Raw genomic sequence first — 14,027 nt, forward strand, 5'->3', positions numbered from 1 at the left:
TTGTATTTTGTGGTAGCTAATGAGGTTTCTCAATTCACATTTGTGTCCCAGGAGTGTCCCTGTGGTGTGGTGAATGAGGAGAACTTTAAGACCATTTACTCCCAGTTCTTTCCACAGGGAGGTGAGTTGTCAACTCCTACTGCTAAACCGGAAGAGCCCAAACTGTGTCCAAAATGCTTCAATTACACCATTCTTTCTATCTTCACAAATGTATATGTTTTCAGATAGCAGCATTCATTTTGTAAACGTACACATGGAGCTTTTTGTCATCACAATTAAATTAACGTAATGAACTCATTATAAATCTGCTCTGCTGAACAATACACTGCACAGAGGGGAGGCAATTTTTCATTTCATGATATTTAGGTTGATGAAATGTTAACCACTTGCCTCCAGTTGTGTCTGAAATGATTCTTATATCTTGGCTATATTTAGCTGGCTGCTAATCCAAGCTGTTCAAAGACTTTGCTTCATGTTTCGAGGGCACACGGGTTACTGTAAGTCTCTACCTTTGCAGATTCAAGTATGTATGCACATTTCCTGTTTGAAGCCTTCGACACTAACAACAACGGCTCAGTTAGTTTTGAGGTGAGCTCTATTCTTATATCGGCTTCATTTTTCGAGATAAAAGCAAATGTGTGCTCCGGTTAAATCTGCCACCATGACTGTATCCACACATGTACACATGTACTCACACTAAAAACGTGCCCACAGAGATTAGTGCTGTGATGAAGATTTGACTGCATTTACTGTGTTAAAACTTAATGCCAGAACAAAACAGGTAATTGTTCCCCTTCTATCTCAGGACTTTGTATTTGGCTTGTCTATCATCTTGAGAGGGACCATTAATGACCGGTTGAACTGGGCGTTTAACCTCTATGACCTGAACAAAGATGGCTGCATCACCAAAGAGGTAACGCGCACACAGATGTTACACTGTTCTTTGCTTCCTCTCAATGACTTGCTGTAATGGTTTCTCAGCAGTGCTGTCGGTCATGTCCTCAGTATTTTGGGGGATGTGGAGTCTCCCTATTACTATTTCTACATTTTGAGTTTGGTGGAAAACAGGTGTGGAAATGTCTGCCAGTATAATGACCTGTTGAATACATCAACTTTTATTTTGAAAGTTAGAACTGTGCTCCAGTATGTCAAACGTACCCTGGGTGTATATGGCCATTACATAACCAAGTTCTTTTGACGAGAAGGAAATGGTCGCCGATGTTGTATTTCACCAACAAAATGAAATAATACTAACGGTGTATAATATACTAAATCATTTTTGGTTAATCAAATAAGGCAAAATATATAAACAAGCTCTACGACTCTTACATAAAATACTGGCCATAGCCCAGCCTCAAATAGTTTTTCTACACCCTTTATAATATTTCTCCCTTTTGTCTTTCACTCTCCAGGAGATGTTGGACATCATGAAGTCCATCTATGACATGATGGGGAAGTACACATACCCCACTATGCAGGACGACATTCCAAGAGAACACGTGGAGAGCTTCTTCCAGGTCAACAGTCTTTACTTTGTATTAACGCCTCAATTTATGATTGTTTAAACTATAGAAAGATTACTGATGGAAGTATTGTTACAAGTTATTTACAAAAAATGTCAGTAAGTACGAATTTGGCCGCTACATTTTTCTTTCAGAAAATGGACCGGAATAAAGACGGGGTGGTCACTATAGAAGAGTTCATCGAGTCATGCAAAAAGGTGGGGTGGAAAGGAAACAGTTCGACATTTAAATCTGCTTATTTGCATTCTTGCAGAGAGTTGGATGAGAAGATTGACACCACTTCCTTGACTTTGCGTTTAGTATGCAGTTGGAGCCAGGAGCAGATAAACGTAGCTCAGCATAAAGTCTGAAAGGATTTTCAGTGACTGCACTCCACTGCGTCTGGCAAAGAAATATTTACACCACATAACTCTTGTACAATCATAATTTGTCGTATTGCATGTTGTTTGTGTATAGATAAAACAAAAGAGAAATAACATGTTCACTAAGTGAGCTTTAGAGTTGCTGGCAGGTGGATTTTATTTTTTTAACTTTGGACAGAGCAAGGCTAGCTGTTATAACTGGTTCACCAAACTTTTAATTCTTACTTTCCCCTATGTGAATCAATCAACACATCAGAAGAAATGTCACCTTATCCAAACCCCTTCTCTCTGTCTAGGATGAGAGCATCATGCAGTCCATGCAGCTGTTTGACAACGTCATCTAAGAGTCGGGACCAGAGAGTACGCTGGCACCAGGGAGGGGAGCTTGTGTGTAAAAGGAATCTGGATTGAAAAGAGAAAGTGTGTGTGTGTGTGTGTGTGTGTGTGTGTGTGTGTGTGTGTGTGTGTGTGTGTGTGTGTGTGTGTGTGTGTCTTCTGACTTGCAAGCTTGTGCTTGTATGTCTGTTGAGAGCTGTGAGCCTTCAGGGCACCGAGAGGCCGTCTCCCGCTTCCTGGACCCCCAGTGACATTTCTCCAAGCAACAATGGAGTTCCCCCGACCCATTTCCTCATCATGCCGAACCTTAGTTTTACCCAAAAAGGCACAGAGAAAGAAGGCAAGCAGCGGCCTCACATGAACTGCCACATGTAAGACCCCCCACCTGTTTTATTCTAACTTTTATTTATTACTATTACCGATGGAGGAACTATCACAGCCTGCAATGGCTGAACTCGTTGCCTCCAAACCTTCATCTGAGCTCACTGTTCCCTGTGATGGCAGAGATTTGGATTTGTGAATCTGATCCTGTCTACGAGTGTGTGGGTAACACCTCCCAGGAGCCGCTAGACTGCTCGCGCACCGGCCATAGAAATAGAAATGAATCTACCACCCTCTTGTGGACGAGACGGAGAAGGACACTTCCTGCGGAAACAACTGACAAATTGAAGATCAAAGTGATTTTTACAGATGGAGGTTCAAATCATGTTGTTTTCCACGAGGAACAGATTACAATATCGCATGATGATGTCACTAATATCCAATTATGTATTTACAGAGATACTCCAAAGTCTGCTTGTGTGTCTGCTGTTCCTAGTCATTCACAGGTGCCTCACCCTTTGCGTATGTGTGTGTGCATGTGTAACAAAAGGAGATGTCCTCCAGCTTACCTATGTAAGAGTCTAATGGTACAACACCCACCTCCATTCATGGGATTCTGGTAGGATAATTCCGAGCCTTCCAAACTATTACAGTCCTAGCTGTAGGTGTCTATTGACTGTTGTACATTTTCTAGCATTCCCAATGGTGTGATATTAGGCAACACAACGTGGGGACTGCACTAATAGTTGAGGAGCTGTTTTGACCATCCAAGTTTCTCTCAACACAGGACAAGCATAACACAGTCGTACTAGTCTATCGATGTACATTCAAGGGGAATTTATTAGATTTCAGATTGTATTTGTGAACTTCTTGTAATCGGAAATGTCATGTGGCTGTAGCAGGTTCTACCACTTCAAAAAAAAAAAAAAATTATTAAATTAGGCTGATTCAATTTCAAGTGGCGTAGTATGTGTGTGTACTGTTAGTGAGAGAGACATGGTTTAATAACAGTTTTTTTATGCCCCCCCTCATGCGGTATTCTCCCTCTTTCTGTAACACCAAAGAGAAGATATAAATTAAAGAGGTGTATATATACAGCCACTCTGAGTTCAGATATATAGCCCACCTGTGGGTGAGAGAGAGGGAGATGCTGTGTAGTATGGAGGGCAAGGGGCAATCGGAGATAAAAGGATATCATTTTGGTAAGTGGCGATGTGGTTTATCTGCACGTTGTCCAAACTGAAGTTTAGTTTTACGTTGCAAACCCATATACCCATAGACATATAAAGAATTTGCAAACACTGATGGGACTGCTGATGAAATTCAGCTCTCTTGCTAACTCCGACAGTATATTTCCAAAAACAGCTTCTTTTCAATCTAGAATGGTGCAAGTAACGGAGACACTCAAGCTGCAACTTAATAGGCTATAGTATCTTTTAAATGCAGACATGCTGACATGATATAGCAATAATGTTCTTTACCACGTATCAGCAACTCTCCTCTCATCCAACCTCTCAGAGCACAGTATAGGGTGCACTCAAGCCCTGATGAAAATATGCACTTCCAACCCTGCCATTTTCTGTTCTGCTTTCTTTAACTTTTTTTCTCCGGGGGGGGAAAAGTGGTTTGGCTCTGATTGTTCCTTGCCAATAGTTTTTAACTTCCATTCCTGACCACAAGTAAAACCTGTCTATACCCGCATGTACTGTGTCTTGAAAACCTACTAACCTGTTGTACTGACTGTCTAGTTAGCTAGCCTCAACTGGTTGCATTACGTATTCAAAATGTGTATATTTTGTACAGAGACAATAAAATTCACAGTTACTATGCAAATGGACTGAAATTTGAATTTCAAAGAGGGTAGATAATTGTCTTGATTAAAATAAGTGTTCTTAGCCTTACACTTCCAAATATAGAGTACAAAGCAACAATCAAAATTTACATACTTTTACCTTATTATTCATCATCACGTCAACAAGAAATGGTTCATAACTTAAATATACATTATTTTACACATAATCCCAACAGCCACATCTGATTCAACTAACAGGCAGTGTATGACCAGAGAAGGCAATAGGTGAGCAACCACAACCAAAATAATTCAATGTCACCACATGAGGACTACATTGCAGCTCCACAGGAGAGACGCTTCAGCCTAATTATGCATAATAGTCCAGCGTTAAATAAAACATTTCTACATTTTCAACGCTTTTGTTTTCTCTCTGAAGGCCTTGTTCATAAGGACACTGCTGGCTCGTAGAGGCTCGAGTTGTGGCTAGTGGGGATTGCTTCAGTCCATAAAGCAGCGGGCTTTTACTTGGGCATCTTGCGGAGCTCTGCCAGAACCCAAATGGCCAGTGAGAGAAGGGCTACTGATCCAGACTGGTGCGTTGCTGCCAGTGGAGTGGGGACATACAGTAACAGGGTGCTGATACCGAGGGCAACCTGAGGAGCACAAACACATGGGAGTTCAGTTACACTGAGGAGTAATGGACTGAGGTTACATGTTCCCGGGCTGACTGACAGCCTACCTGTCCATAGGCCATTGCCGTGAGGAGGCTGATGGCCATCTTAGCCCTCCTGGGCAGCATCATCCTCCGGGAGAACAGATACAGGCCTGTAATTGCGGTCAAAGAAGAGATCGCCTGGAAAAATAAATAAACACAGCGGACCATCAACAACCTACTGAATGGGATAGAAGAAGGGTACAAATAATGTCTGTTGAAATGTTGCCCAGAAGATTATTTCTCTTCAGAAATAATAACACACCAAAATTCTGTGGTCGAACTGCACCGTCGTGGGATTTTCAAAGACGTTCTTGAGGGTTGGAGAGAAAGCCAGCAGATCATCTGGGATCCACCGATCTCCCATTTTAGGGAAGGAGTTATACACCAGCCCAGCATCCAAACCGGCAACAAAGGCACCTATGTAAAAGCATTCGCAAAATGTTTACAAATAAAACTGCATATATGTATATATATGGACTACATTCATTTCTATTATCTTAACAGTCTGCAACATTAGATATATAATAACTTATATTCCATTTTTTATATCTCTTTAAATATGCTCTCCAGTAAATGTTACTGTACTACCTTAGCTTGAAATATGGCAACTAGCTAAGTATCTATTTGCATCCTCAAAGGGTCTTCAAACTGAAAGCACTTCTATCACTATATCACTTTTAAGAGAAATGCATTCAGATATTTGTGTTTGATGTTTTTTGATGACGTTGCATTCACACCAGAACAAACAGTACCTGAAAGAGCAGTAAGGAAGACGAGTCCACCCGTACCCTTGGCAAACCTCCTAAGCTGCATGAGACGATTGGTTTCTACCAGCTGTAAAAGAGATGCCGTGAGGAATACAAAAAAACTTGACAAACTGCGTGACATTTGCACACACAGATCGAGGTTATGTATTAGTTTAGATGTACACTGATTGTATCATAGGTGGCCTGTATGCAAGAGACTGCCTCTGTACCTTGTGTGCAGGCAGCAGCAGAGTGAGTCCTGTCCAGAGACTGGCGCAGTAAAGCAACAAGGCAGAACCAAGGTGAGCACTCAGGCGATACTGGCTGACCCGCGGGATGTCATGAGACTCAGGCTTCTCCTCCAGACCGCTTTTTACCATGTACCACCCCAGAAGGCCCTGAGATGACACACACACACACACAATGATAGGCATTCACGTGTCTTTGACTACAAACGTCATGAAGTGAATCCTGATATGCAAAAAAAAAAAATACCAACACTAAGAGTGAGGTACAGAAAGGATGAACTTCCTATTATCGCAGCTGTATTGAGTCTTACCTGGAAGAAGACAAATCCGCAAAGCCCAAGCACTTTTCCCTTCATGGAGCGAGAGAAGTATCCTTTCCTCCAGAAGTAAGCGGTGGGGAGGATGTACGCAAGTCCAACCAGCCTTCCCCACATACGATGACCCCACTCCATGTAGAAGATAAACTTGAACTCTGGCAGAGTCATGTCATGGTTCATTCTGGGGAAACATGACAACAGAAAATGTGTCTTTAAAATAAGGACCCAATCAATACTTTTGTTTACAACATGCCACTGAGGTGTGAAAGAAGCTGACAACATTGCAGACTTAAATTTAGTTGTGTTCAAGCGTTAGCGAATTAAGACACGTCAAGCAATTTTTTAAATAATTTGTGATAGGGTGCCTTTAAAACTGTCTTGGAGGCAAACAGAGAAGATGGGTCCTCACACTTTGAATTCAGGAAACTGTTGGTACTTGGAAAACTCCGCCTCCCACTCTACTTGCGACTGAGGCGGCCTCATCTCTCTCACCAGATGCCAGTCCACCATAGAAAGCCCAGATTCTGTTAGCCTGATTGAAACAAATGCACATATAAGCACACATCGACACCACTGCAACGCAAGGAAGACAATTAAATAAACAGACACTTCGCTTTTAAGTCACTTTACCTTGTGACACCACCCAAGACAACCGCCCCAACCACCAGCCCGCTGCAGCCAAGTAACCAGCGACCCAATATGCGGTTTGTGGCCGCGTTTGGGACGGTAGCTGCAGAGGAGGCCCCCGCCTCTGCTGTGATGGAGCTCTGACCTCTCTTTACAAGCCAGTGTCGTAGCTGTGGACTCCGCTGGTGTTATAAAGAAAAAGAAAAAAACTGTCACATTTACATTGCTAACAAAAATGTATATTAACTACACTAGAGAAATACTCATTTATAAAGCATTCAACAGCAAAAGTCTGCTTCCAAAGCAGCATATTGATGCTCACATCTGATACGTTTACTTTGACCTAATGACCGGTTACATATTCAGCACTTCTGGACGAAATGATTGCAGGCTGGTTGGTTTAATATCTCTGGTTGTTGGTGGAATTTAGAAGTTGGAAATTGCAATAATACATTGAAGTTGTCGCGAAATTCATCATATCGATTCATTTTCCAGGTTTAGCGTAAATGTGACAGTTCACGTAAACGTTACGTCGGAATTCGGTGAAGTGCCGTTAACGTTAATTTGCCTGTTACGTTAGACTGATAACGTAATAGACTGATAACGTGACGTAAGCTATTGTTGCGGACGTGACAGCCGCAGAGTAACTTTCATCACTGCCATAAAACGTAGCGGTACATAAACGTTGAAAACAACACCAGCGTGAAACAAAAAGGATGTGGGTTGAGATGGGTTAGCTTTTTGAATACGTCTGACGTGTGTCATAATATCGCTTGCAGTGCAGTGTCTGACCTTTTTCAGGCTTATCTAATAGCTAACGTTAGTAAGCTAATGTTAGCAGGTAGCTTTATACTCACGCTGCTGTGTTGAAGTCCCTTTCCAGCACTTTTGCAACTGCAAAAGATGGCTGTCCGTACTGAAGACAGTAACATTTTGAAGTCTAGCGGTTAGCTAATGCAGTGCTGCAGTAAAATATGAGGCTTAGTCCAATGCTGTAACGTTAGGTGGATGTTACTGGTCGTTACACAAACATGTTTCCTAACCAAAAGTTCTTCTTCTTCTTCTGGTTTTACGGCGGTTGGCATCCATCTTATTGGTGCATTACCGCCACCTTCTGCTCCGGAGTGTGGATCATGTGTTGTTGGGCAAAGTGTCTCATAACAGAACAGATCTATTGAACACGGAAAGCCAAACTGGCTGGTATTGTAGATTATAATGACCTGTATTATACCATCAAAATTATTAAAATAGACCTTGTAGTTACAGATTTACAGTCTATTTAGCATGGGTATGCAATTTTCGAGCAGAGGCCTAAAAATAGGGCTAGGGTTTATTAGGTTGATGTAAATATAATTAATTAAATCTTATTTCCACATAATGAAATTTGTATACGCGTAGTTGACATCTTATTATGGAAACAGGATGTTGTCTCACGTAAATCTTTCCCGCTTAGTTGACATCGTATTTTGAAAGCCGGATGTTGTCTCACGTTAATCCCTCCGCTAACTTTGCAAAGTCCTTCGCTCGCTCCCGATCTGTTCCGTTTGAATGCGTTTACCGTGAATTTCAGCATATAGGTGCACTAAAATTCAAGTGTCTGCTGAGTTGACCACGGAGATCTGAAGTGGATTGGACAGGTAGTTGTTGTGGAAGTTTTTTCTTCTTTTAGCGAAATGATTGTGTACGTTTTAGCCTGTTTTTAGCAAACACATTGACGATCAGCTAACTAATCTCTTCCTGTTCCCGACTGTCTGTCTCGCAGGCTGTCGGGATGTCAGAGAGTTTTCTACTGGAGGCATGTGTGGACTCCGTGGAGTCTGCTGTCAATGCTGAACGAGGAGGTTGGTGATGCGTAGTGAACGCTGTGGTGCACATTGTCTATTAAACTCACTTTAATTGCTGAAGAGTTGATACATGCATTCGTAGGGGGAGAGGTTGGAGTCAATCATACAACTTATCTTGTCTCTACTCTGATGAGTTACAAATGGGCGTGCGATGTTATTTCATTTATCAAAGGTCACAGACCATAAAGGTGCATAGGTGCAGTCTGAGGGTTTGTTTCTCTTCACAGGTGCAGGTCGACTTGAACTGTGTTCTAGTCTTCTGGAGGGAGGACTCACTCCCAGTCAAGGTCCGCTCAGTTCATTTCTGTACAGACAATCATACACAACCCTGAAGACAGACCAGACAAACACACCTATGCCTTCATTAATTGCTTGGCCACAGGTCTGCTGCAGGTGGTGAAGCAGTATGTCAAAATTCCAGTCTACGTGATGATACGGCCTCGTGGGGGGGACTTCCTGTACTCTGACCAGGAAGTGGATGTGATGAAGAAGGACATAGAGATGATGAAGAGCCACGGGGCCGACGGACTGGTGCTGGGAGCGCTGACAGAGGACGGGCGGGTGGACGCGGAGCTCTGTATGGAGTTTCTGGGTATTGTCTGCCCGTGCACCTGATCTCATCTAAAACAACCAGGATTCTCAGTTAATAACAATGCATGATGCACAGCTCCACAAAAGAAGCAAAGTGGGTGTTTCTGGCACAACTTCACCTACTTTCAAGGTGATCAAAAGTCTGAGATATTAAAGTTGTTCTTTGACAAGTAACTGGGGTTTTGACCTCTTCAGTTCCACTAATGATCCAGTTTACAGAACAGAAATGTCCTCGCCATGGTCTTTTGAAAAATCTTGTCAAATCAAAACCCCTCATTAAAATGCCATTTCAAATTATGACCTTCACACAAGCAAAGCAAAGGACCAGTCCTCATGTTTATTTACATTTGTAGGGCATTATACATGTGGCACTATATGCAAATGTATTGGATATAAAAAATAACAATTGTCCTCAACATAACCGGTTGACATTTTGACATGTCATAATGGGAAAGGCAGAGGTGTGATTAATAATATTAACGATGGCTGTATTCCATTTAGCTGTTCAAGTTGTAGGCGTCTACAGTACATTTAGGAAAGTAGGCACACTTAGATTTAAATTGTGTAGACTCAGAAAAATTGGTAAAATATTAAGAATGTTTTTATACTGCAACTGACAAGGTTTTGTATCATCCCATGTATTTTTCTGACTGTCATTTTTTGCTTTCCAGCTGCTGCTCAACCTTTGCCTGTCACCTTCCACCGAGGTAACACTCCTTTTAAATCAAATGTAGATTCAAAGCTTTTGAAAAGAGTCCATGCAGCTGCCATCTACAGGAGAAAAGCTGTCACAAAGCCCATGAGAGAGATTCATCAGTGCCTCCACAGACTCTTTAGCTCATGTTTTTAAATTGATATTTTCATCTGAATGCAGCTTTTGACATGGTTCGTGACCCAACGAATGCCCTGGAGACGCTGGTGTCATTAGGGTTCCAGCGTCTTTTGACAAGTGGCTGTGACAACTCTGCTTTGGAGGGACTCCCTCTCATTAAACAGCTCATTGATCAGGTATGTATAACTTATATGTACACATACATGTAAGCATATGTAAAGGGATATTTGTCCGTGCTGCTAAGTCATTGTAGGTGAGAAGCTTGTGTCTCTCTCTTAATGTCCCACTCTCCACCTTTTCCTCCCACTCAACAGGCTAAAGGGAGAATTGCCATCATGCCAGGTTAGTACTTCTGCTTTTTTCCTGTAAAATGTTTGTGTGGTTTTTGATAATAATTGTTTATTTATTTTTTTGAAACAGGAGGAGGTATCACTGAGAGGAACCTGCAGAGGATTTTGGAGGGCACGGGGGCTCAAGAGTTTCACTGCTCAGCCCGCTCCAGTCGTGATTCTGCCATGAAGTTCAGGTCTGAATGATTTTTCCAATCCTTACATACATTACAAGATTTCTGGCAACTATAAGGAATACAACTTAAAGATAAATCTTTGTGTTGTTGCTGTCTGTGTAAATGTTTCCATGTGCAGGAACACCTGTGTGACGATGGGAGCTGCTTTCTCTGCACCAGAGTACGGTCTGAAGGTGGCAGACGTGAGCAAGGTCCGCACTCTTAATGCAATAGCCAAAAATACCATGTGAATGGGTCCTTGACACTCATGACAGAAAACAAAATACCTCAAAAGTGATCATTAGTAATTGTACTGATATGTCAACGTTTATTTTCATTAAAGCCCAGAATAAATATACATTTCTGAACTTTTTCTCCTGTTTTGTTTAAATCCCTGATCAACCAGTCCTTCTAAAATTAGAGCTCAGGGAAAACCTCGCAGGATATCCAGTCAAAGTATCGCACAGTGTAGATTGATTCATAATTTACATCTATTATTGTACACCTGTTTGTTGCCTCAAAAGAAGTGTAATAATATACACAAGAGATTGCAAAATGTAAAATCAGTGCTGCTGTTTTCAGAACAGTGTGTTTTCAAGTTGCCATGTAGCTGAACTATATTTATTTACAGCACTCCCTATTCAGTTAAAAATAATGCAAAGTTGTGACCTCTTGTACTTTTTTTACAAGGACAAAAACATTGCGAGTTTGCTCAGAATTCAATTAAAGTCCCAAATAATTGAACAATTCTGTTCACTTGTGTTTCTTGCCATCAAATGTCTCCGGCATTTAAAACCAGTCTCTTATTAAATCAGCTATGGAAATATGCCATACTAATGCAGAATCATGCTTCATTTAGACTAGTTTTAATTATTGTTCATGAGTCATGTTTCTCTCTTCATGTTCACTCATATCCAACCAGGCTGTATCGACATGACAAATTTGAGTTAGTGAACCTGTGATTCATTCAACAACGGGGCGGATCAATTAGACGATCAATGGGGCACTGACATGGCGGAGGCATAATATGATGCCATGTCATAATAATCTGTTTTATACCATCATTTGGATGCAATAAGTATTTTTTACCATTATTTTACGTCACAAATGTCAATTTGCCTTGTTAATCTTTGTAAAAAAAACATAATTTTCAACACTACAGACTCGTGTGGCATTACAACTATGTGGCGTAATCTATGCAGCCCAGTAACCTGTTATTATACAGCGAAAGATAAGGCTCCGCCTGAAGAGCCTTTGATCCCATACAAGTAAACACCCAGGGGTTGTTTCAAGAACCAGGTTTGATGAGTCATCTGAATGACTAAGAAAAATAGGAACTTGGACTGATGACCACCTGTTCTGGGTTTATTGGAGAAAAGTTATCGAGTTACTTCACCAAACTTACATCTTAGAAACAAATGTGCTGAGCTATACTAGCAAACAGTAATATCGTATTGCGTCTTCTATCTTTTGAGTCCAATAGCGATACCAATGTCTGACAGCATTGTAGTTCTGTGTTAATGATGAACGGTCTCTAATTCATTTAGTTATAAACCAGTTTCATTCATTTGTCTACTCTCTTCTAAATGCATGTAACGGACACCTACTAGATCTACATTAGAATGAATATTAATAGATTAGAAATTATAGTTTCAATTTATTAGAATAAAACTCAGACTATAAATTGTGATGTTTCAGTTTAAAAAAACAAAACATGGAGCCCAAGGTTGCGTATCCTAATTTCTTGTTTTGTTGGGTCAACAGTCTACAAATATTCAATTCATAGAAGACTGAGAAAACAAGCAAATATTCACAATTTAGAAACTGAAACCAGGAATGTTTTTGACATTTTGCTTATAAAGTTACATAAACAAGTAATTGTTTATCAAACTTTTTCTGCTTATCGACTAACCGGTTCCTCTCTAGTCTTAGCCTATTCTGTATTTTCTTTAAGGGGACCTCTGCCTCTTCTATACAGGATACCGTGCTAAAATGTCCGAAACTAAGCTTCTCAAGCTGGATAAGAAACTGTTTTCAATCAAGTATTATACACATCTCTGGTTTCAAATTGCTATCCGTTGTATAATTATTATTTTTGCCATTTTGTAAAGTACAAATAGCATAATGTTTCTACCCTAACCGCCCTACGTCCTCTTGAAGCTGTGTTCGGCATTTGCCTTCCCCCTCTACATAGCTTCTCACAGCTTCAGTGGAAGTCCTTGTTAATATAGTAACTGCACTTCACTATTGTGCAACAAGCATTCAGACTTAGCAGATAGATGCTAAGGGCTAATTAGTATAGAAGGTCATGATTAGCACCATATTTGTTATTCAATTTATTTTGTGTAGCCCAAAGTTACAAATCACAAATTTGCTTCAGAGGGCTTTACAATCTGAACACATGCGACATCCTCTGTGCCGGGACCCTCGCATCGGAGCAGGAAGAACTCCCCCAAACAATCCCTTTAACGGGGAGGAAAAAAAAGGAAGAAATCTTTCCACGGTTGGACAGAAGTGCAATAGATGTGTACAGAATGAACAACATAACAGAGTTACATTACATGCATGTGACAGAAATGATTCATATAATGAGAGTGGCGAGCAGAAAAATGATGGAAAAATTACGACTAGTAATAACAGCAGGGGTGGTTATAGAAGAAGAACAACGATAACAAAAGCAGTAATGGTAATTGGCAATAGCAATCAATGTGACTAATAATAATAATGTTCGTAGCAGTGGGTGTCAGGCAGGGTCCAGATATAACCAGTATCCGTAGAAACCTGCGAGGAGAGAAAGCACAAAGGCTCCTGGGAACAAGCAAAGTTGGTAATGTGCGCTAATGGGACATGAATTCATACAGAAGAAGAGAGAGAAGAGGAGAGAGGAGCTCAGTGTATCATAGGAAGTCTATAGCAGCATATCTACGGGCTGAACCAAGGCAAACCTGAGCCAGCCCTAACTATAAGCGTAAGGGAAGTCTTACGCCTACTCTCAAATGTGATGAGTGTGTCTGCGCCCCGGACTGAAACTGGAAGCTGGTTCCACAGAAGAGGAGCTTGATAACTGAAGGCTCTGGCTCCCATCCGACTTATCAGATTCAGTTCCGGCACGTGTCACATGGCTATCATTGTGGCTGTCCACGCAATGAGTCAGCCATATTACTACCCCCCCCCCCCCCCCCCATGTGGATGTTATCAAACATGTAATTATTAACCGCCACACAGTCCAAGTTTTCTGTTGTAAAGATTGCCACCTTCCTTGAAAGAC

The 14,027-nt window shown here is 41.2% G+C and overlaps 3 protein-coding genes across 5 annotated transcripts in view; 2 read left to right on the top strand and 1 right to left on the bottom strand.

The window, feature by feature from the left end:
* Positions 1 to 2,598, top strand: part of LOC142932865 (A-type potassium channel modulatory protein KCNIP2) — an 81,846-nt gene extending 79,248 nt beyond the window's left edge. For 2 of the 3 annotated variants that reach the window (XM_076076954.1, XM_076076956.1), the window contains 6 exons: positions 52 to 121; positions 518 to 588; positions 806 to 913; positions 1,413 to 1,517; positions 1,658 to 1,720; positions 2,182 to 2,598. In XM_076076954.1, coding sequence (XP_075933069.1) covers positions 52 to 121; positions 518 to 588; positions 806 to 913; positions 1,413 to 1,517; positions 1,658 to 1,720; positions 2,182 to 2,229 — 465 coding nt within the window. In that variant the 3' untranslated portion in view covers positions 2,230 to 2,598. Of the gene's footprint in view, positions 1 to 24; positions 122 to 517; positions 589 to 805; positions 914 to 1,412; positions 1,518 to 1,657; positions 1,721 to 2,181 lie in introns of all 3 variants that reach the window. The other variant, XM_076076955.1, reaches the window with a different exon arrangement.
* Positions 2,599 to 3,364: 766 nt separating this feature from the next.
* cox15 (cytochrome c oxidase assembly factor COX15) lies at positions 3,365 to 8,055 on the bottom strand. Its single transcript, XM_076076952.1, has 9 exons — positions 7,845 to 8,055; positions 6,991 to 7,169; positions 6,770 to 6,892; positions 6,355 to 6,541; positions 6,026 to 6,193; positions 5,802 to 5,883; positions 5,312 to 5,466; positions 5,074 to 5,187; positions 3,365 to 4,987 (listed from the first exon to the last, which is right to left on the bottom strand). The coding sequence occupies exons 1-9, from the start codon at positions 7,917 to 7,919 to the stop codon at positions 4,856 to 4,858; spliced, it is 1,215 nt and encodes a 404-aa protein (XP_075933067.1). The 5' UTR covers positions 7,920 to 8,055; the 3' UTR covers positions 3,365 to 4,855.
* Positions 8,056 to 8,467: 412 nt separating this feature from the next.
* On the top strand, positions 8,468 to 11,127 carry cutc (cutC copper transporter homolog (E. coli)). The gene is made up of 9 exons (XM_076076953.1): positions 8,468 to 8,624; positions 8,750 to 8,828; positions 9,059 to 9,118; positions 9,214 to 9,423; positions 10,094 to 10,129; positions 10,297 to 10,430; positions 10,569 to 10,596; positions 10,675 to 10,780; positions 10,899 to 11,127. The coding sequence occupies exons 2-9, from the start codon at positions 8,759 to 8,761 to the stop codon at positions 11,008 to 11,010; spliced, it is 756 nt and encodes a 251-aa protein (XP_075933068.1). The 5' UTR covers positions 8,468 to 8,624; positions 8,750 to 8,758; the 3' UTR covers positions 11,011 to 11,127.
* Positions 11,128 to 14,027: the final 2,900 nt, after the last annotated feature.

This window comes from Anarhichas minor, unplaced genomic scaffold, assembly GCF_050575085.1.
Source record: "Anarhichas minor isolate MPS153535 unplaced genomic scaffold, ASM5057508v1 ptg000058l, whole genome shotgun sequence".
Classification (NCBI taxonomy): domain Eukaryota; kingdom Metazoa; phylum Chordata; class Actinopteri; order Perciformes; family Anarhichadidae; genus Anarhichas; species Anarhichas minor.

Bases quoted from the DNA above. Each gene is read 5' to 3' on its own strand.
- cox15 (XM_076076952.1), bottom strand. From the start codon at position 7,919: ATGTTACTGTCTTCAGTACGGACAGCCATCTTTTGCAGTTGCAAAAGT. The intron at 6,893-6,990 runs GTAAAGTGACTT...TGTTTCAATCAG, and splicing joins GTCTTGGGTGGTGTCACAAG to GCTAACAGAATCTGGGCTTT. The intron at 6,542-6,769 runs GTGAGGACCCAT...ATGTTTCCCCAG, and splicing joins CAGTTTCCTGAATTCAAAGT to AATGAACCATGACATGACTC.
- cutc (XM_076076953.1), top strand. From the start codon at position 8,759: ATGTCAGAGAGTTTTCTACTGGAGGCATGTGTGGACTCCGTGGAGTCT. The intron at 9,424-10,093 runs GTATTGTCTGCC...TTTGCTTTCCAG, and splicing joins GCTCTGTATGGAGTTTCTGG to CTGCTGCTCAACCTTTGCCT. The intron at 10,781-10,898 runs GTCTGAATGATT...TTCCATGTGCAG, and splicing joins GATTCTGCCATGAAGTTCAG to GAACACCTGTGTGACGATGG.